Here is a 24,119-nt window from a genome sequence, read left to right as displayed (position 1 = left end):
GGTTCGAATCCTGCCTCGGGCATGGATGTTTGTGATGTCCTTAGGTTAGTTAGGTTTAACTAGTTCTAAGTTCTAGGGGACTAATGACCTCAGCAGTTGAGTCCCATAGTGCTCAGAGCCATTTGAACCATTTTTTTGAACTTAAATCCGGCAGCCGCGACGTGCACTTGTGCTTCAAAATGTGTATCTAACCGCTCCAGCAATGGTCCGTAGTCTATTCCCTCCGGAGGAGAGTCGTGGAATCACTTCAGACATAAGCGAAGGATTTTTGCACCTTCATCTGCAATAAAGTGAACTCTTTGCTGCGTATCTTGAATGCTGTATTGTGTGTAGTGCGCCCCCAGCTGTGAACGGCATTCGGCATAGTCTCTGGCCGTCAAATTCTCTAACTTTGCTGCAGATGCGGGAGCGGCTTGTTTTAGTGCAGCCGATTTAGTCAGTACCTGAGTGAACTGAGCAGTAGATTTTGAATCTGTGACCCATGTAACAGAAGGACTTGAGCCAAATATGTCTCCGGTGATTGTACAGCCATGGTGAATCAGTAAAAGACACTTGTAAACGAGACCAAAAATACGAACCTCCAGCGTGGACAACACAGAAGAAAGAATAAAGTCCAAGCCCAGTCTGCTTGTTAGGAAGCCCTCACGAAACAAATTAGAACTAGGATACGTCGCTACCTGTTGGCGGGATGACACAAATAGCATAAATACACTCCTCCCCGTCGTCAAATGTCTTATCACGTGTTCTGGAGTGTGGAAGTTCTGCCAGTGCTTATCCGATAACACGTTATGACACACTCTCTCCGTAGTAGGGTCCGCAGATCGCGAGTAACACCGCTGAACACAGACTGCCACCCCTCTGAAATTGCAAATAGAGGCGGCGCTGTCAAGCTTCCTGGAGGCTTTAGTTCCCGGACCCTCCGTGTTTGGAGCTGGTCTCAAACGCTTTCAATAATTCCTTTGGAAACCCCCTCCCGATGAGCGTTACAGATGACACAACGAAAACAACAAAGGGTTTTCGACGGAACTTCCATCCGCAGAAACAATCACCACAGGTGTAAGCAGATGACATCTCCTTAGCGCTACGCAAATGGCAGAAGATAAAATTTAACGATCGCCGACTATGACCCGGTCAATTCGAAACTAAAAACGGAACCATTTTTTAAAAAAAATGCTCTGTCTGACAGTGGCTGCCGTTTTCAGTTTGTTTAAGAATCATCTTTTACATTAGTATTTCGTGACCGTTGTGGCCGTGCGGTTCTAGGCGCTTCAGTCTGGAATCGCGTGACTGCTACGGTCGCAGGTTCGACTCCTGCCTCGTGCGTGTATGTGTGTGATGTCCTTAGGTTAGTTAGGTTTAAGTAGTTCTAAGTACTGGGAGACTGATGACCACAGATGTTAAGTCCCATAGAGCTCAGATTTGGTGGTGGTTAGTGTTTAACGTCCCGTCGACAACGAGGTAATTAGAGACGGAGCGCAAGCTCGGGTGAGGGAAGGATTGGGAAGGAAATCGGCCGTGCCCTTTCGAAGGAACCATCCCGGCATTTGCCTGAAACGATTTAGGGAAATCACGGAAAACCTAAATCAGGATGGGTGGAGACGGGATTGAACCGTCGTCCTCCCGAATGCGAGTCCAGTGTGCTAACCACTGCGCCACCTCGCTCGGTCATAGAGCTCAGAGCCAGAGCCAACTAATATGGAACAATTTTCTATTGACTGTTTCATTGTCTAATGATCCATTTCCTCATGTGTTAGCCGGCCGGTGTGGCCGTGCGGTTCTAGACACTTCAGTCTGGAACCGCGTGACCGCTACTGTCGCAGGTTCGAATCCTGCCTCGGGCATGGATGTGTGTGATGTCCTCAGGTTAGTTAGGTTTAAGTAGTTCTAAGTTCTAGGGGACTGATGACCACAGATGTTAAGTCCCATAGTGCTCAGAGCCATTTGAACCATCCTCATGTGTTAGCATTTTGCATGTTCCGTACTCTTATTATGCCTCTCCATTTCACATGGTTCATTGTTTTCTTCTATCCCAGTATAATTAATGAATTAATACCGATACGAACCTTGATGGCGAAATGATATGTTCTGTACGGATGCACTCACTCGGCTGAAGCCTTGCGGGACTCATCTGAGTAGTATAATTGCGTTGGCTTCCGCGGCCAGAGTCAGTCGACATAACAGTTTTCTGGGTTTGGTACCGAGTCATAATGTAAAAACTACTGCTGCTGGAGAAAAACCAACGTTTCGGCCACGATTGCAGCGGCCTTCTTCTGGGTCTGATGGACGAGACGGCTGCCGGCATAGTAGCTTAGTGTGTAGCCCTCAGTAATAAAAGAAAAAAACTAAGTGCAATATTCGTCAACGAACGGGAATGGATGTGTGACGTCCACCCAGACCAGAACAATACCCATAAAAAAATCTTTTAAGGCAACCCTTGTATAGAAGCGGAGCATCAGATAACATGCTGTTCCTTATTTTGTCTAATAGACTACCGTCAGCTGCTCCTTTGCGTTCTGCGCTCATATCCATTTATAATGGACATCAGTACACATAGAACTGCCGTTGTTGTATAAAAATTTCGCTTATTACGACTTGGCGTGAACTTTAAAACCTATAATTTTTTTTAGTCGAAATAGTTACGTTTTGGGTCTTGGAAGTTGTGTAGAAGTTATAAATAGCTTTTCGAGGCTGTTATGACTATCAACAATAAGAAGTTGATCATCAGCAAAGAGTACTATTATTTACGAATTTCATTGGTTAAAGTCTCTTTACCCATTGTCTCAATATATCATAATTGTACTAAAAATAATTTATCTAACAAGGAGACGGCACGACCGTGGGGTCAGGGATTTGTCCGCAATTTTGTGTAGTGAAAGAGGGCCCCTAACACCTCACGTGGTTAAAATACACTCCTGGAAATGGAAAAAAGAACACATTGACACCGGTGTGTCAGACCCACCATACCTGCTCCGGACACTGCGAGAGGGCTGTACAAGCAATGATCACACGCACGGCACAGCGGACACACCAGGAACCGCGGTGTTGGCCGTCGAATGGCGCTAGCTGCGCAGCATTTGTGCACCGCCGCCGTCAGTGACAGCCAGTTTGCCGTGGCATACGGAGCTCCATCGCAGTCTTTAACACTGGTAGCATGCCGCGACAGCGTGGACGTGAACCGTATGTGCAGTTGACGGACTTTGAGCGAGGGCGTATAGTGGGCATGCGGGAGTCCGGGTGGACGTACCGCCGAATTGCTCAACACGTGGGGGGTGAGGTCTCTACAGTACATCGATGTTGTCGCCAGTGGTCGGCGGAAGGTGCACGTGCCCGTCGACCTGGGACCGGACCGCAGCGACGCACGGATGCACGCCAAGACCGTAGGATCCTACGCAGTGCCGTAGGGGACCGCACCGCCACTTCCCAGCAAATTAGGGACACTGATGCTCCTGGGGTATCGGCGAGGACCATTCGCAACCGTCTCCATGAAGCTGGGCTACGGTCCCGCACACCGTTAGGCCGTCTTCCGCTCGCGCCCCAACATCGTGCAGCCCGCCACCAGTGGTGTCGCGACAGGCGTGAATGGAGGGACGAATGGAGACGTGTCGTCTTCAGCGATGAGAGTCGCTTCTGCCTTGGTGCCAATGATGGTCGTATGCGTGTTTGGCGCCGTGCAGGTGAGCGCCACAATCAGGACTGCATACGACCGAGGCACACAGGGCCAACACCCGGCATCAAGGTGTGGGGAGCGATCTCCTACACTGGCCGTACACCACTGGTGATCGTCGAGGGGACACTGAATAGTGCACGGTACATCCAAACCGTCATCGAACCCATCGTTCTACCATTCCTAGACCGGCAAGGGAACTTGCTGTTCCAACAGGACAATGCACGTCCGCATGTATCCCGTGCCACCCAACGTGCTCTAGAAGGTGTAAGTCAACTACCCTGGCCAGCAAGATCTCCGGATCTGTCCCCCATTGAGCATGTTTGGGACTGGATGAAGCGTCGTCTCACGCGGTCTGCACGTCCAGCACGAACGCTGGTCCAACTGAGGCGCCAGGTGGAAATGGCATGGCAAGCCGTTCCACAGGACTACATCCAGCATCTCTACGATCGTCTCCATGGGAGAATAGCAGCCTGCATTGCTGCGAAAGGTGGATATACACTGTACTAGTGCCGACCTTGTGCATGCTCTGTTGCCTGTGTCTATGTGCCTGTGGTTCTGTCAGTGTGATCATGTGATGTATCTGACCCCAGGAATGTGTCAATAAAGTTTCCCCTTCCTGGGACAATGAATTCACGGTGTTCTTATTTCAATTTCCAGGAGTGTATTATGACGCATTACCCGGGAAATTTCGTTATTCCACCAATTATTCAGAAAGTTTCCCAAACCTACATTATCTTTAACAAATTAGTTTCATTATTGAATAAAAATTATTTTCTTTTTGTCCAACAACACAATTCATGGCGGTGGGTTTTCCATTTTTCATTGTAAAGTATATGAGGAGAAACATTGCCTTTTTAATCAGAATAACAAAGTCGATTGGAAAACATTCAATTTTTATACATATACTAATTATAAACAAGAACCGCAGTGGTAATTATCGTAAAAACAAACAAAGCAATAATTTTTGCATCTTGCGCAACATATAAAAGCGGATTTTTTACAATCATAGGGCGTTTGCAATACATCTGTACAAAAATATGCCCCATTAACATTTACGAAAATGTTTCGAGTTTCTGACAATTTTGAGGCAAACCAGGCATATTGAGTCATGTCTCGGAATATTGGTGACGATAATTGATGGTGAATTATAGAATGAATTTTTATACAGTCTTCCCGGGAATTAATTTCACGATTCTGCTGTAACAATGCGCTGCAATTTTGCAAGCAACAGAAGAAAAAAAAAAGTGCCAAAGGAAGAATCGAACCCGGGACCTTTCGCGTAACGGTCCGAACGCTAACGATGTAGGCCAGACGGCGACTCGGCAATAGACTAACATTTTACACTCATAAGGCACCTAAGTAACTTTGGATCGATTTTTCTCGGGATTTTCCGAGTAGTGCGTCCTAATATTTTAACCACGTGAAGTGTTAGGGGTCCACTTTCACCACACAAAATTGCGGACAAATCCCCGACCCCACGGTCGTGCCGTCTCCTTGCCAATAAATTGCGTATGTCTACAATGATGTAAGACAGTAGATGGCTACAGCCCAATATATAACAGTGTGGAACGTGTGTTCTGATGCTATCTTTCTGAGACTTCGCCTTCTTGGACCCGGTAGGACTGTTTCAGATCATTTTTCTTTCATAGCTCGATTCAATTAGGAGGCCAGCCAGCACGCTCATGGCGGCAGCTTGCCGAACAAATGGTTACGAAACAATGGGGCGGTCTAGAGACGGCAGAGCCAGTGAGCCGCTGAGTGACGCAAGCGCACCCGTGGCCGCCACCTCTCAGCTCCCCTTGTAAACACAAACATGAAGCATAGCTCATTGCTATGTCGATTTGTGGAATTCAAATCTTACTAACCCTAGAACATTAACGATACGTATTACGCACGTATAGTGGTACATTACAAGTCAGTTTTATAACCGTCCGCATTGTATGAGTGGGTCGCAGAAAGTGCTTCAAGCAAGCAGAAAGGAAGTGAAGTCCAGCGAGAAAAAAATGTTTCAAATGGCTCTGAGCACTATGGGACTCAACTTCTGGGGTCATTAGTCCCCTAGAACTTAGAACTAGTTAAACCTAACTAACCTAAGGACATCACACACATCCATGCCCGAGCCAGGATTCGAACCTGCGACCGTAGCGGTCTCGCGGTTCCTAGAACCGCACGGCCACTTCGGCCGGCTCCAGCGAGAACGGACGCGGCTAATCATTAGAATGGTAGCAACGGAGTGGAAAGGCAAGTTCGCAACGCCAAATTTACGAATGGTTAGTGTTTATAGAAAGTGGGTGTTAAGGGTTTTGTGCATTAGTTGGGTATTTAGGATGCTAGAATTGCATCATCCAACGAGACTCTATGCCAGATCTGAGACAGGAACTAAAGCCTTTAATAAAAAGAGAATCACAAACGAATGTGCAAGAAGAACAAGGACGTCTTCCACAACATGGCCTGAGGAAGTACTGTTCTTACTGCAGCTACTCCAAGGAACGCATGACAACAGGTTACTGTGCAGCTTGTGACAAGCAAAACGCGGTGAACATCCGAAAAAGCTATGTGTCGATTGCACATAGTGCTGCCGCGTCTAATTTCATCTTTATATATGCAAACTGTGATTTCCATTACCAAGTCATTTCATATGCAAATGACAATTTGTACACAATTTGTTCCTCGTTTTCATACAACAGTGTGAACACACGTTGCATTGTAGTGCATTGTTTGAAAACCACTTTTGTACGATACGCATTCTTGTATTAAAAGCTTCGAACCAGTAATAAGCTTTTAATTGTAATATGTCATAAATATAATCCATTTAAAGTTCTACATGTACATTTTACGTACCGAAAATATTTAGTATAAGTAAAGAGGCGTTAATGTGGCAGGGTTAACAGGTTATGAAACAGCGTCACAGTCACTGGACGAGTTAGTGAGACTGCAAACACGAGAGCACCTGTATTAGAGACACCTACCTAGTTGTGTGTAGGACTCCCAACTTCAGAAAGTAAGTTCTTGGCCAGCCAAGCCTGAGCACCGCGCAAAGTTTCTTGAAGTTTAAACTGGGATAATACTTTTGATTATTACTTGCTAAGAAGTCTAAACCTGTAATGATACTGTTTGTGTGACCTGCGGCTGCTCCTGAGGTGATATTCCCAGTCAGTGATACCATTTATAAGCTCTTTGGTGTTGTATTGTCCTGCTGAAGATACAAGAATGCTGAAGAGGAACAAATAGGTGCAAATGCTCTGGCAGTAGATTCTCGTCTCGTTCATTGGCAAGAAACAATAGCAGGGACCCCATTTAATGCAATGTAGACATCCTGTTCACGAGAATAGCTGGACAACTTGCCTGAAAGGTGCCCTGTCGGCAACTTGGAGTTATCATCGCTCTTCGTTTCCGGCATGATCGTACCCTGTCATAAGCCTGAACTAATATGTACCACGACTCTGCATTCAAGGCGACCATATTCTATGCTTTGAGCTTGCGTTGGTGAGTTGAGGTTCCACAACAAAACTAATATCTTTGCCCTGTGGCATTTGGTGAGGAAATGTGCTCGTGTGGACGGGTATGTCTTTACCCGAAATGAGGCGTATGGTTCTGGATAGTAGGCTGCATTCCAGTTGTTGATATCAAGCCCTGAACTGGCGTGTGATTTTTCAACTCTGTTGCCTATCTATCTGCTCATATACTGACCGACAAAGAAAGTGATGCCCTAGAAGACTTGGCCGGATGTCAATGTAACTTCGTAACGTACATACGGATGGTGGGTATGGAAATGACAACAGCTGGAATTCTCTGAGAGAGGTGGAACGGCCGCCAGGGTGCATTAGTTTTATTACTAGGCCTGGCATGGTATGTAAGGTGCATGAATAGTGTCAGATGTTGAATGATGAATGTGAAGGACGCGTGGATGTGGCACACTCGTGTGAAACAGCGTTATCACCACCTAACTGAATTTGAAAGGGACGTTACGTTGAATCGCCATTTGACCGAATGGTCGAATTGTGCAATATCCAGATTTGTGGCCCATGCCCAGATTTTTGACTGCATGGGAAAGGGCAGGCATATTCGTTTCAATGTTCCTGTCGACAACGTCTGACCAACACTAGGGAGGATCGCCATACTGTGCACCAAGCACACTATACCCCTTTACATCTTCGCTTGCTATGCGAGAACAAGAAATGGACTCCCTGAAATATTCTGTTTCATCTCACACCATTAATCGGAGACTATAAACAGCCAGAATTATCGTGCTATGCGTAGCCAGCTGATAATACCACAACACAAACTGTTGCGTTTGGAGTGGTGCCTTGACCGGCAAGCATGGGTTGCTGATGAATTGCACCGTATTCTGTTTAGCCATGAATTGCAGTTCTGCATTACCCCGGATGACCATCACCGGCGAACATGGTGGCGACATAGGTAGAGGTCCCTCTCTTCCAGTGTTTTGGAGAGGTATAGCGGTGTTACTCCTGGCGTAATTGTGTCTGAAACCATCGAGAATTACTTCAGGTCACAGCTGGTAGGATAGACGGAGCTCTGACGGCACAGTGCTACTTCACATATATTTTGCTACCTCATGTGTTAGCTCACGTGCGACACTTTCGTGGTACCATTTTACAATAAGACAATGCTTGTCCACACATGGCACGCATAGCTGTGAACAGTCTGCGTGATGCAGAGGTATCCCCGTGTCCAGTAAGTTACCCAAATCTGTACACGATAGAAGCTGTGTTGGATCAGCTCATACGTCAACCCGTTCGAGTCCCAGTATTCAGGATATCAAGATTCAGTTACAACAGTTGTTGGTCACCTTACCCGCGGAGAGAATACAATGGCATTATGACACCGAACCTAACCGAATCAGTGCATGCATCTAGGACACATGAGGTGCAACGTCATGCTAGGAACTGGGCTCATACGGACGAGTTATTTGTAAATTTGACTCGTTATTGTTATTAATGAAATAACATCGCACATATTCTCAATCCGTGTAGTTTCATTTCGATTCATCCTCCCCTTTTGGGTAGTGTAAATTATAAAATTGTCTTCTAATAATTTCCGGGTATGCGGCCGGATCCCGTCGACATTCTGCCACGATATTTCGGCCCAGAGACGTCCGGCCATCATCAGGTGAGTACACAACTACTGAAGAGCCCAGGTGCAGTCGCGGTATTTATGCTGAATCTCGCGCATGCGAAATGTACTGGCATCCTACAGCGCATGCGTCAGGTGTTGACATGCGCAGCATAGCCGAGTTGTACGTGCTGCCCTCGGTGGTGAAAATAAAGGTTCATCTAGTCATTGAATATCGAATGTCACTGTCGATTCCGCTGTGATTGTATAATTTTAATAACAGGATTCCAATTTTTATCCAGCTGAAAGCCGTTGTCACGATTTATAAGATCATTGGCAAGACGTATTTCCACTGATTCCTTGATTACGGAATCCCAAAAACCGGAAACCGGGGCTAAAATTTTTGTTCCATTGTATTTCATTGAATGTCCCAATGAAATACAGTGCTCTGCTACTGCCGATTTTGACGGTTGCCGCAGACGGGTGTATCTTTCATGTTCTATACATCGTTCATGGACAGTTCTTGTTGTCTGGCCAATATATGCAGAGCCACATTCACAGGGAATTTTGTAGACGCCTGCTTTCTTCAGTTGTAAATCGTCTTTAACGGATCCAACCAGGGCCCGGTTCTTTGCTGGTGGACGGAAGATAACCTTGATTTTATTTTTCTTCGGTAATCGGCCTATTTTCGAAGACACATTCCCGGCGTATGGAAGGAACGCAGTTGATTTAAAGTCGTCATCTGCGTCCTCAGTGCGTTGCTTCTTGTTGTGATAGTTGCGCATGGCCTTCCTTATTTGGCGAGAAGTGTAGCCATTCTCTTTGAAAAACTTCTCCAAGTGTTCTAATTCTGCGTGGAGGTTTTCATCATCCGATATTATATGCGCTTGATGTATTAAGGTACTGAGAACACCGGCTGTTTGTGCTGGGTGATGGCAGCTTGACGCCTGGAGATACAGATCTGTGTGAGTCGGTTTCCTGTACACAGAATGTCCTAATGACCCATCATTTTTACGGCGTACTAGCACGTCTAGAAATGGTAAAGTGCCCTCTTTTTCAATCTGCATCGTAAATTTGATGTTCTCATGTAATGAGTTTAAGTGATGAAGGAATTTCTCCAGTTCCTGTCTGCCATGAGGCCATACAGGAAAAGTATCATCTACGTACCGCCAGAAGACCGTAGGCTTTAAAACAGGAGACTCAAGTGCTTTCTCCTCAAAGTCCTCCATAAAGAGATTAGCTACCACAGGCGACAAAGGGCTCCCCATGGCGACGCCGTCTGTTTGTTCAAAGAATTCGTCATTGAATAAAAAGTACGTTGAGGAGAGTATATTTTCAAACAAGGCCGTCATTTCTGCACTGAATAAGTTACCAATAAGATGTAATGATTCCATTAAAGGCACTTTGGTAAAAAGTGAGACCACATCAAAGCTGACTAATAAATCCGAGCTGCTAAGCTTAACTTCCTTCAAGCTACTGACAAAATCCTCGGAATTACGTATATGGTGGCAACACTTACCCACATACGGCTTTAGTAATGAGGCCAGATATTTTGCTCTAGAATAGGTCGCAGCACCAATATTACTCACTATTAATCGTAGTGGGGCACCATCCTTGTGTATCTTCGGAAGACCGTAGAGTCTTGGTGGTACTGCATTGTGTGGTCTCAATCTCTTGATAACTTGTTCAGGCAGAGAACAGTCGTTCAAAAGGGTAGTAGTTTTCCTTGATATTCGGCTTGTTGGGTCATTTTCAATTCTACGGTACGTAGAATCATGTAGCTGACAATATATCTTCTCGTTGTAGGCTTCTCTTGTCAGAAGAACTGTGGCGTTACCCTTATCCGCAGGCAGTACTACTGTGCTAGTATCTTCTCTCAGGCTGCGGAGAGGAGCTCTTTCAGCTGGCGAGATGTTACTCCGTTGTGGCGCACATTTCAACAACGTTCGGCAAGATTCACGTCGAATTTCGTCTGCAGAATCCACAGGGAGACGTCTAATGGCTTCCTCAATGGAACTGATGAAATCCGTTAAAGGCAGTGAGACAGGTGTAGGAGCGAAGTTTAAACCTTTCGCAAGCACTGACATCGTCGCATCGTCAAAAGATTTCTCCGTGAGGTTCACCACGGATCGTTCAGAGATAGCTTCTTGCGGCTTTCGTGTTACGAGTTGGCTAAACTTCGCACTTTGCCTGTTCGTACTGTCCCTGTGAGCCCAGTCTGCCTTGGCCCGGGATACACCGTCAATCCAGTCACAACTAAGGGAAGAACATCTTGCTGCAATCTTCAGATGTAAATAATATAAATTCCTGGCGACAGCGTCTAACTCACGACGCGTAAAACGGATTCGTTCTCTTACTAAAGCCGGACTCGCCTTGCGTTTTATATTGTTGGATAAATTGCGTGAGAAAAGAGCCAGGTTGCTGTGTTCACTAAATTTTTTACTGAAATGTAGAGACAATAACTTGATTCCAACTTTCGCCAGAGTTGTTCATTTTATTAATAGTGTGGCCGCCAACAATATAAAATGCAAGGCGAGTCTGGCGACGTTTCCTCGTGAATCTATGTACTCCTGATACACTCTTGACACGGTGGCACGTGAAAATTCCAGTACCTGCACAAAACGAAGATGAAATGTCCGATGTGTTGGGCAACTACGATCTGACCGCGCACATCTGTGTTGATACGGGGCCTGTTGTGCAGCGACATCTCTATTGTCAGTCTGATGGAAAGGTACAGTCTCTGACTATATACAAGCCACTACGCGCCCCAAACTATTCATTTCACTGCAGCGACAATAAAGACCACACTACAATAAATTTGTTATCTCTAATTCAGTTGCTGACGAGGTGTAATTCAGATCCATATTTTAGGAAACAGCAAATTTCTCTCTATGACGAAGACCCAGTGGTATCTTCTGACATTCACTGGATGGGAGAAGAAAAGTTGTACTTGGTCTCAAGAAGTATCTCGCTGTGTCTGTACTCTCATAAAAAGAAAAATACAAATATGTCATTTTTCACTATCTATCCACCAAGAGGTTTCACTAACGAGCCAGAAAGTAACAGGGGTATTGTTGTGGTCTTGTTGGCGAAGTCATTCTGGCATTCGTCTGGAGCTACATTTTAAAATTTGAATCTCACTGTGTTTGTGTCCTACAGCAATGAGTCTGGGCTTTCATTGTGTTTTACATATCTGCGTGCTATGTTACCAAAAAATTAATAGATTAACAAATTAGTTGAAAGAAGTGTGGAAAACGGTGTAATTTCACTTAAACATATGATCGGCGTTCCAGTAGGTTTATGCCTCGGCTTACTGCATTATGGAGATTGCGACTCAGGCACTGTTACCTACAACGTAACATTTTCGATGACTCCGGAAATCGACGGTCCAAAACGATATGTGGAAGCAAGAGCAGAGGTTATGAGTTACAAAATTTAATGTTAATTGAAAAATATATAACACACACCATTGTCAAATCTTACATTATATCATATGCCTAATGCAGAAGCATTGTTTAAATCATTATGCAAAATTAATATATACCGAAATAATTCTGCGGAAAAGGTATAGCCCCTAAAAGAACAAGTTTCGTACCAAGCTGTATTATAGAAAAAAATTGGCAGTTGCAGATTATACTATCGAAAGATTATTAGGGATAACTGCAGTGTGAGTAACTTTGGCTTGCAATAAAATCTGCATGTTGTAACGTACAATAAGCCGTTTGCACCACGTATATTCTTGAATTTAAGATCTTATCCTTTTTTCGATCTTATTAGAAATATTTTAAACTCCAACTGTATAGTAGTACATGTCGTGCTAACACAATTAACCCGTGTGATTTAAAAAAAATCAAATTTCATAAATTTACTGTACTACAAAAAGATATATTTTTATGTGAATATATGTTATCATAATTTGTTTTATTGTGCTGTTGAGTAAATATCATTTTTTTTGTAAATTATTTTCGATTTAATGTTTTATGTTTCGATCTTAGTATGACTATATCTTTACAGATGTACTTTGGAACGATGTTAACTGGGTGCGCTTGGATTGCACGTGTGTGTGGCGGGAAGGAAGGAAGGAGAAATGTAAGGTTTTCCGGAGTTGCGTACAGATGGAATGTATTTCGCTGAGTTAACATTATAAATTGATGGCAGCAAAGCATCTAGGATTATTAAAAATGAAAATTACATACGAATGAGTTTGTCTTCTACGTTATTTGAAGAAACACGTCAACCTATAGAGTTTCCAACCTGTAAGTGAACCTGGTTTCCAGACAGATGAAATTCAAGCAACGGATTGAAGGAGTTCCTTAGAAAACAAGATGAGCATTTTTTCTTCACAATTACCACTAGACCCAGTCACCAATATTTTACTCCATGAACATTTATCACAATTAACGGCCATTCAATTCTGCGTAACAGAGGAGGTCGTTAAAGTGTCTGGAAATATTTACTTCGATCCGTATTCCATAAGTAATGTTCAGGCAGTTCCTTAATAGAATACTTTATAGACTTCTTCTTGAAATGCTGGAGCTGGCCTTCTCTGTCTGATATATCTCATCGATGACAACACCATAATAAATAGTCCTTGTCAGTTGCGAATGCTATATTTTAGAGCAAGTTGACGGATACAACTAGGATGAGGGAAACGTGAAATGAAGAAAATAAGAGAAAACGTCTAGGTGATTTATTGGTCCGTCTTGTGCTATTTTTAAAAAATTATTATTATCTTTGAATGCTGCAGAGAATGAAAATTGATATATGCGAAGAAGTAGTGTATGTGCCGCATATATCTGTGATTTAGAATAAAAAAGGATAAACCACTTTAAGGCGCCACCACATTGTGTCTATGTACGAAGATGCGCTCCCTTTAAACAATATTAATGACAAGCGACATTAAGTTATATAAAGTTTAGCGAACTTAGTACTTCAGATGCTAAGATATACGTTTATAGCTTTTTATGGTTGCTTTTCTGTAAACTTTTAAAATCAGCTAGCTATGTAGGTCACGTAGAAATTATTGGCACGCATAAAACGCACACACAGATGATCAACGCAGAATTAATTTCACAGTTCTCAAATTTACAAGGTATCAACACTGCCCGAAGTCACGGAAGCCACACCGTGCAGTTCTTTGTTTCGCTGAAAATGTTTTAGCAGCTGATCTACGTGCGCAGGCTTCACAGATAGATTCTATGCTGCTATCTTGCAGTATCCCTTCCTCCATTTTTGGAACCAGTTCCAAGACCACTACATAATCACAAATTATCAAGGGTGCCACAATTGTATGGAAGAAGAAAACTGGAATTTAAGACCCCACTGAACCATCATTCGAGATTAATTAAGGGTTGTAATACAGATTGCTTCAGGAGGAAATGGTTATACACTATGTGACCAAAAGTATCCGGACACGCCCCAGAACATACGTTTTTCATATTAGGTGCTTGTACTGCCACCTACTGCCTGGTACTCCATATCAGCCACCTCAGTAGACATTAGACATCTTGAGAAAGCAGAATGGGGCGCTCCGCGGATCTCACGGACTTCGGACGTGGTCAGGTGATTGGGTGTCACTTGTTTCATACGTCTGTACGTTAGATTTCAACACTCCTAAACATCCCTAGGTCCACTGTTTCCGATGTGATAGTGAAGTGGAAACGTGAAGGGACAAGTACAGCACAAAATCTTACAGGCCGACTTCGTCTGTTGACTTACAGAGACCGCCGACAGTTGAAGAGGATCGTAATGTTTAATAGGCAGACATTTATCAAGATCGTCTCACAGGAATTCCAAACTGCATCAGGATCCACTGCAAGTACTATGACATTTAGGTGGGACGTGATTCCACGGTCGAGCGGCCATCACGCCGGTAAATGCCAAACGACGCCTCGCTTGGTGTAAGGAACGTAAACATTGGACGATTGAACAGTGGAAACACGTTATGTGGAGTGACGAATCACGGTACACAATGTGGCGATCCGATGGCAGGGTGTGGGTATGGTGAATGCCCAGTGAAGACGTCATCTGCCAGCGTGTGTAGTGCCAACAGTAAGATTCAGAGGCGGTAGTGTTATGGTGTCATGGAAGGGGCTTGCACACCTTGTTGTTTTGCGTGGCACTGTCACAGCACGGGCCTACATTGATGTTTGAAGCACCTTCTTGCTTCCAACTGTTGAAGAGCAGTTCGGGGATGGCGATTGCATTTTTCAACACGATCGAGCATCTGTTTATAATGCACGACATGTTGCGGTTACACGACAATAACATCCATGTAATGAACTGGTCTGCACAGAGTCTTGACCTGAATCCTACAGAACACGTCTGGGATATTTTGGAACGCCGTCTTAGTGCCAGGCCTCACCGCCCGACATCGATACCTCGCCTCAGTGCAGCACTTCGTGAAGAATGGGCTGCCATTCCCCAAGAAACCTTCCAGCACCTGATTGACCGTATGCCTGCGTCAGTGGAAGCTGTCATCTAGGCCGACGGTGGGCCAACATCATATTGAATTCCAGCATTGCCAACAGAGGGCGCCACGAACTTGTAAGTCTTTTTCAGCCAGGTGTCCGGATACTTTTGATCATATAGTCTAGATGCAGAGGTGGTATTATGGAAGACTACTCTTTAGTGACAACATCATACAATAAAGTCCAAAAATTTGCGTGTACGTGTGTGTGCGGGAGGAGGAATTGGGAAGGAAGGAGTGTGAGTATATTTCTAAATTTCTCTGGAACGGCTAGAGCAAATCCATCAAACGTGGTGCATAAACTGTTCAGATACAGTTTGCATCACCCACATGACTTGCATATATCGTGTGTTTCTTTTTTTATCGGAAACCTTTCTGTCAATATTATTTCCTCCACAGGAACATGCTACGTGCTGCCACCTGTACTAATTCACGGAAGATAAACCTGCAGACTCATTGTACTTCGTTAGTATTTCCAGTCGTGAATGAGGTAACGCAGCATGGGTCCACGATTCGTTTATCATCAGGACTCCGAGGGTCACTTCAAACATCGACCATACACGTGGTGTAACATTGCTGCAAGCAGGGTTTTCAGTACGAGAAGTTGTCCTGCAAGTTGACTTCACCTGAACATTAAACTGGTTTTGCAGTGGTCACCCGACACAAAAAGATGACCGATACCTGTAAACGTAGACTCGTATGTATCCTGAGGAGACTGCAATAGCGCTGAGCGCTTTCTGTCTGCTTGTATCGACCCAGATAGTATGCAACTGCCGCCAAATGATCAATGTGACCTTCAGGCGTCCATTACGAACTGCAGTACAAACAATAACGTGCCCTGACACACGAGGGTGATGTGTAGGGGAACACTTGGAAGTTAATCTGGTTCAGCAGCGTTTAGTTCTCTTCACCGACGAGAGCCGCTTATGTCTGGCTCCAGACGATCATCATAGAATAGTATTGAGGCGGCCGCGTAAGGTTCGGACATGTGATCCCAAGGGTTCGCCTGGGAAGTGGGTGAGTCGTGTTTTTGACCAGCATCATGTACGCATGTCATACGCCCACACGTCGACGTCCATACCTACACTCCAAAGTCACTTTATGGTGTGTGGTGGAGGGTACTTTTTGTATCACAGTAATTTTCCCCTTTCACCGTTCCAGTCGCGAATGGTTCACGGGAAGAACGATTGCTGGTAAATCTCCGTGTCAGCTCGAATCTCTTTGAATTTACGTTCGTGATCTTTTCGCAACATATACTTAGTTGGAAGCAATATATCGGTTGACTCTTCACGGAACTTTAACAGTAAAGCACACTGTTACGCAGAACGCCTCTCATGAAGCGTCTACCACTGGAGTTTGCAAGTGCACTAGGTTATTTTTTGGACGAGCAAGCCAACTGAATACCCACTGAGGTCCTGTTAAGAAAAATAAGCACACAACCTACAACAGTTTAGACACAACTATATGTAAGGGTCGGTTGCGTACTGTTGCCTTATGGCACACATAACAATTAAACATTATCCTGAAGAATAACTATGTAACTTTATTACTAGCAAGAGAGTAAGTATCACACGCGAAAAGGCCACCATACAATTCTAATTGATTTACTGCAGATATTAAAATAAATCGATCGACACAGCAGAGCGAGAAAGCAGAGCGACAAACGGGAGTTCCGGACGATAACTAATCTCACAGCTCATAGCACATATATCACAGTTTCAATAATTTACAATGTTCGCAAAAATTCCTCTAAAAATCGTTAAAAGATCAAGTTGACTCAGATACTGCTATCAGTTCTGCTGCTCACTACAAAGTCCCAATGCGGTCTTCTGGAATCGCGCTAAGTCCTGTTACGTTAACACGTACAGCTCGACGACCTATCTTTCATCAGTCTCCCCGACGTAGATCACACTGACAAAAGACCACGAAGCCCCCTTCTGCTTGCTTACTCCAGAGCATGCTCACATGACCACACTCGGCACCTTATCGAAACAAAACACTTTACACTGATTCCTATACATTATACGTATTTAAAAAATATTTTCTTAAATCTACTTATATTTACATCTTGCCCCAAATATATCTATGTTTCAAAAAATGGCTCTGAGCACTATGGGACTCATATCTATGTTTCACCATTTTAATTTATTGTTTTTACGTTTGTTCTTAGAGGAAGTCTCAGAACCTAGTCAAGTGCATGTCCGTATTCTACCCGCCTTTGTGATACTATGTGATCCAAAGCACAGTTTTTAAATCATACAAAATTAACAAATTCTATTTACATAAATTACTAAATTGTAGTCTCTAGTGTAATGTCACCATGCTGAAGTTAACTGATAGTGCACATGAGCGGAATTCTTTGATTTATCAACGCTGTATTAAGTATTATAAATAATTTGGTTAACAATTTAGTTTCATACATATTGCACAACCAAACTTGCTCATCATGTAGCTGAAATAATGACCTATTCATTGGTGTGTAGTAAGTATTAATAACATGTATCCCAATCTTATGACTTTGTTATAAATAAACGAACATTTAAAATTGAGTAACTTCTAAACAAGACGTTGTACAAATTTGTGCCAATTTTATTGAGTTCTTGATTCTAAATATGTTCTCATATTCTCTGTATCTCAGCTGTAGCCATTTTTGACTATTTTAATCACCAGGCCAGGCCATCTTGGCCTTCACCCCATTCTCGCCAGGCGTCAGCCTTGAGTTTTTCCCAGTGCCGCGCTCTGTCCTCATACTTGCCGGCCCCCTGACGCCTCGCTCACGCTGCGGCGCGTCCAACCTTCCTCTCATCTTGCCAGGCCATAAACAGCAACAAGCTAGTCGCCCCTACACATCGCGAAGCAGACTGGCCAACCTGCTCGTTTTGTTACAAGTTGGCTGAGGGTCTCAGAGGCGCTCACGCGCTTACTAAATGCTCGAGTAACGAAAGGTGCTGCTCTTCTTTGGATATTCTTTATTTACTCTATCTTATCTGGTACGGTTCCTTTACTGACGGGCGATATTTGTCGTTATCGAGAGTAATTTGAGGCCTGTGCAACATGCCCACCGACCGCGTAAATACCTTTGTTTATGAGACAAGAATCAACCAGATGGAATCTCTTCAAGTATCTAATGACATGTACCCGATTTAGGAATGTCTTCTCTTTAGATTTTAACAACAATCATTCCCTACACATAATGCACAGTGGCTCTCTTGTAGCTCCAGCGATCGGAGAGTCTGTAATGTCCGCGTGTCTGCCGAACGAACCCACCGCAAAACGTGCCGTTCTTCTATGTATGGTCTCCATCTCTTCTATTGATCCAGCGTGAAAAGGTCTCAGAATGACAACCACCGATCGTTTGGACTGTAGTTGGGTACTAAGCATCCAATTAAGTAAAGTTTGATCAAATGAACCAATCCCATTTGTCCTCAGGCAGTCATCCTATAGCTGGTGAGCTGTCAATGTTCTACTCCTGTGGGCTCTTTGGAGGATATGTCGATTTTGACGTGTCATTATTATCTTCGATCGATCTTCCCTCGCTCGGTACGTCAGGAAATTGTTGTAACCTAAACAAGTAATAGTGTTATGTGCCTTATCGTTTGCTTTGGAAATACTTCCGCCTGAAAGCATAACGTGATAAATATCACAATATTCGAAACTTTTTTGAGGTGCTTAAATTCTGAGCATTATTGAACAGACATATACCTTATTCTAGACAGCTCCTGCAACTGCCTTTCTCTTACAAATAATATGAATGTCGTTTTGAAGCGATTCGCAAAGTGAACGTTTATTTACAAGAAACTAGTTGCTTGTGGCTACATTCACTTTGAAACGAATTAAAGTAGTAGATTTTGAAGATGATAAATAATTGTGGACTTTAAATGTTAATGAGTGGGTTTTCATTGTTTCTTAGCTTTAACTGTGAAAGTTACTTGCTTCTGACAAATTATTATCATAGCCATGTCTAAAATAGCAGGTTCCTGATTTCTGGGAGAACCCTGATACTTGTTTTCTACCACAGTTGATAGTTCTCTTCGTTACACAAATTCGCTCAGCCTCACGATTTGTTGTCGGTTTATGTGCCGTCGAAAGGGCCATAAATTCGTAAATAACGCCGTAAAAGCGCAGAGTTTTACGGCAGAGGCTAGATGCTTTGATATTTTGAAATTTCCTGTGGCACACTGCAGCCACAACAAATACCTTGTTGTTCAGAGAAACAGATCACATCAGAAACATAATACAACCCTCGGTAACAGCCAGACACGACAACCGTACGTTTATCTCAAGGTATTTCCTACAGTAAGTGCAGTTTCACAAAGGGAAAGCCTTATAGCATTTGATCGTTAGGTTCCACGGGGACTGACCATGAATCATTTACAGAATTATTCTATGTAAAATTCCACAGAGTACTGTTATACACCGCTCTGCAGGAGTGAACGTCGAGATAGACAACGTAACGTAATACATGAACTGCTGATGCTGAGTAAGTGTTTAACGAGACCTGACACCTATGGTCATCAAATGGTTCAAATGGTTCTGAGCACTATGCGACTTAACTTCTGAGGTCATCAGTCGCCTAGAACTTAGAACTAATTAAACCTAACTAACCTAAGGACATCACACACATTCATGCCCGAGGCAGGATTCGAACCTGCGACCGTAGCGGTCGCTCGGCTCCAGACTGTAGCGCCCAGAACCGCACGGCCACTCCGGCCGGCTCTATGGTCATCAGTTTTCTATTTACACACAGGACAGAATCAGTGTACCCTATCCGTCTGTGTGGAGTAAATTCTGTTAGCAAATCTGAGAAAGTGTTCTAAATGTATGCACAGAGTGTTTCTGAGGCAGCCGGCTGGGGTGACCGAGCGGTTCTAGGCGCTACAGTCTGGAACCGCGCGACCACTACGGTCGCAGGTTCGAATCCTGCCTCGGGCATGGATGTGTGTGATGTCCTTAGGTTAGTTAGGTTTACGTAGTTCTAAGTTCTAGGGGACTGATGACCTCAGAAGTTGAGTCCCATAGTGCTCAGAACCATTTGAACCATTTTCTGAGGCAGAACATGCGAACTAACCCGGTATTCAACTACAAGGATGTGTGAAACCACCCAAAAACCACACCAAGGCTGGCCGGCACACTAACCCCTATCGTTAACCGCCAGGCGAATTCGACCCGAGCCTGGCATACCTCCCTGTTCAGGAAGCAGTCGCGTTAACACGCCCGGCTAACCGGGCGGAGAATATGTTGGATACTCAGTGAATATTAATGTAAGTGGGGGAGCATGCTGCCAGAGGTCTCAGTCGTGCACAGAAGAGTTAGACGTCACAGCGCGTGAGATCAGCATGACACAGCCCCAAATGGAGCGGGCCCCGTAACACGAGGGAGTTGAAGGAATGGGGAAAGACAGTGTGTGTCAATCAGCGATCAATTACGGTGCACTTTGGTGGTGTTCTTTCTTACAGCATGGCACAAACACAACATTTGGATGGAGAACTACCGGGAAACTGGAAGAAGGACGAAGTGTGACGAGAATAGCCAAGGGGGAGGAAGTGGCTGATCACGGTCAACCGCAACAGAAGACCATCACTACATTGTGCAACAAACAGGACGGGAGCACATCAAACAATGGGTGCAAGTGCAACCATAGGACTGCAAGGCACGCACATACAGTGGCATGGCGCCTGTATGGCGGTGGTCTCTTTTCCCAACGGCCAGTCCGATGTGTTCCGTTGATAGCCGCACATGGCGGCACCGTCTGTGATGGTGCCAGTAGCATAGGGACTGGACCAGTGCTTTTCTCGGATGAGACCAGACTTTGAGTAGTGATTCTGGACATACTTTCATATGATGGGAGATAGGACCATGTAATGCTCCAAGGAACATTGTTGAACTTAATCGTTTTGGTGGTCTATGTGTTATGATGTGATGGATGGGGGATAGGGGTAGGGTGTAGGGTTTGGGGGGGAGGGTATGAGGGGACAAAAGGTTACACTCACCGTCAACGTTATTGTGACACTGTGCTCCTTTCCTATATGCGTTCTTTCAGGGGTTCATTCGGACAAGACTTCATTTTTCTGAAAGGCAATGCGCAACCGCGTCGAACAGCACATGTGGAGGAGCTCTTTGAACGAGAGGACATTCGGCGAATGGACTGGCCTGCTCGTTCTTCCGAATTAAATGCCATCGAGTACGTGTGGGCTGTGGTGAGCAGACGTATTTTAGCACGTCCACAGGCGCCAACGACTATTTAGCAGTTGTCAGTTGCACTGTTTGAGGAATGGTACGCAATACAACTGGAACTCCCCAGCAAACTTGTGGCGAGATTGGCAGCACGTTGCATATCACGCATTGTTGTCCATGGTGATCACGCAACCTATTAAGAACCATTTCCCATCTTTTGAAAATCCCTGGAAACCGTCATCAATCGCGATGAATTCAGTGTAATTATTGTCTTTGAATAAAAGTGCTGATTCGTCTTTAGGTTTTGCACACCGCTGTATTTTGTTCATTACTACGTAGGTAGCTTGTAACCGAGAGCTAATTAAGTTTTCTCAGCATGGCAACAGCTAATATAAACATTTTTTATGATTTCAATTTATATAAACATCTTAGACACATAATTAATAACGACTGGAAAGCCGTAGAAGAACCAAAAAGACTGAAAATAATTCAAGAATTCTGAGAATAACAGTATACTTTAAATGGTGAGTCACACAAGATCTGATCCCCAAATTTTAACGGAAATTGCGAAGATCAGAAGTTAATATTTCCCGCCAACTATTAGGTGATAAAGATACAAGTACCTTCTGCCTGTTCACCGTCTTCAAATTTGCAACCTACGAGACTTTTTTGCAACCTTTGATAATTTTTTTGCCGTGCTTAATAACTAGTTATTTCAGTCTCAGTAATGGGAGGGTATATAAGTGATCTTAACCCTTTTCGGCTATTACAGGCTATGTTCAGTTTCACAAAACATGAAAATGGAAACTACAACTTCATATTTTTTTGTTTTGCTTTGACGGCGTTAAAGGGCCATTGGAAAGAGCAGTGTAGCGACCCTGTAGCTTTAATGGTTACCAGTGAAATTCATCATACGTATATCCAGGGAATGTCCTAACTACGAAGGCCGAGAGTGCGGCACAGTGCATTTCTGGTTACTTTGTTACCAGTGAAAATCGGATTACGAGGTAGAAGCTGCGTTTCATCTGTCAATCATTGCCTCTATATGTAACACATTTCCAGTCTCTAATGGAACCGATAACAAGCCTCATTTCACTGTGCGCCTTTTTTCAGCTGCTTTCTAAAAATTAAATCTCAAAGAGTCCAAGTACTGACCAAACCACTAAGTGCACTTCTCTTTGCGCATTTGTCAAAATTTTGTTCCGATATCGTAAAAGAGTCCTGAAATATTTTTTGGTAATAGCTTACACTGCCTGACTCTCTCTCTCTCTCTCTCTCTCTCTCTCTCTCTCTCTCTCTCTCTCTCCCTCGCGCTGGGCGCACACGCACACACACACACACACACACACACACATACACACACACACACACACACACACACACACACACACACAAACACACAGACACACATACTGTTCCGTCGACCTCCCAGTCTTTCCTTATTACTAGGAATCTGGCGAAGTACAGCCTCCATTTTGTCCCTCGATTCATTTATTTGTTCTCTGGTCTCCTAGCTACTGCCAACATATACAGGGTGAGTCACCTAACATTACCGCTGGATATATTTCGTAAACCACATCAAATACTGACGAATCGATTCCACAGACCGAACGCGAGGAGAGGGGCTAGTGTAATTGGTTAATACAAACCATAAAAAAATGCACGGAAGTATGTTTTTTAACACAAACCTACGTTTTTTTAAATGGAACCCCGTTAGTTTTGTTAGCACAGCTGAACATACAAACAAATACGTAATCAGTGCCGTTTGTTGCATTGTAAAATGTTAATTACACCCGGAGATATTGTAACCTAAAGTCGACGCTTGAGTACCACTCCTCCGCTGTTCGATTGTGTGTATCGGAGAGCACCGAATTACGTAGGGATCCAAAGGGGACTGCTAGACCAAATCACGACGGTGATGGACCTTAGGTACAGAAGAGACTGGAACAGCACATTACGTCCACATGCTAACACCTCTTTATTGGTCTTTTTCACTGACGTACATGTACATTACCACGAGGGGTGAGGTACACGTACACACGTGGTTTCCGTTTTCTATTACGGAGTGGAATAGAGTGTGTCCCGACATGTCAGGTCAATAGATGTTCAATGTGGTGGCCATCATTTGCTGCACACAATTGCAATCTCTGGCGTAATGAATGTCGTACACGGCGCAGTACATCTGGTGTAATGTCGCCGCAGGCTGCCACAATACGTTGTTTCATATCCTCTGGCGTTGTAGGCACATCACGGTACACATTCTCCTTTAACGTACCCCACAGAAAGAAGTCCAGAGGTGTAAGATCAGGAGAACGGTCTGGCCAATTTATGCGTCCTCCACGTCCTTTGAAACGCCCGTCGAACATCCTGTCAAGGGTCAGCCTAGTGCTAATTGCAGAATGTGCAGGTGCACCATCATGCTGATACCACATACGTCGACGCGTTTCCAGTGGGACATTTTCGAGCAACGTTGGCAGATCATTCTGTAGAAACGCGATGTATGTTGCAGCTGTTTGGGCCCCTGCAATGAAGTGAGGACCAATGAGGTGGTCGCCAATGATTCCGCACCGTACATGTACAGTCCACGGTCGCTGTCGCTCTACCTGTCTGAGCCAACGAGGATTGTCCACGGACTAGTAATGCATGTTCCGTAGATTCACTGCCCCGTGGTTTGTGAAACCCGCTTCATCGGTAAACAGGTGGAACTGCAACGCATTCTCTGTTAATGCCCATTGA

The 24,119-nt window shown here is 44.2% G+C and overlaps 1 protein-coding gene across 1 annotated transcript in view; it reads left to right on the top strand.

Moving 5' to 3' along the window:
• Window positions 1-12,879, top strand: part of LOC124722183 — a 275,257-nt gene extending 262,378 nt beyond the window's left edge. Inside the window, exon 3 of the mRNA XM_047247382.1 lies at window positions 12,755-12,879. Coding sequence (XP_047103338.1) covers window positions 12,755-12,879 — 125 coding nt within the window. The remainder of the gene's footprint in view (window positions 1-12,754) is intronic.
• The last annotated feature ends 11,240 nt before the right edge of the window (window positions 12,880-24,119 follow it).

The sequence above is a fragment of the Schistocerca piceifrons genome, chromosome X (genome assembly GCF_021461385.2).
Source record: "Schistocerca piceifrons isolate TAMUIC-IGC-003096 chromosome X, iqSchPice1.1, whole genome shotgun sequence".
NCBI lineage: Eukaryota > Metazoa > Arthropoda > Insecta > Orthoptera > Acrididae > Schistocerca > Schistocerca piceifrons.
This window is presented reverse-complemented; position numbering and strand designations above follow the sequence as displayed.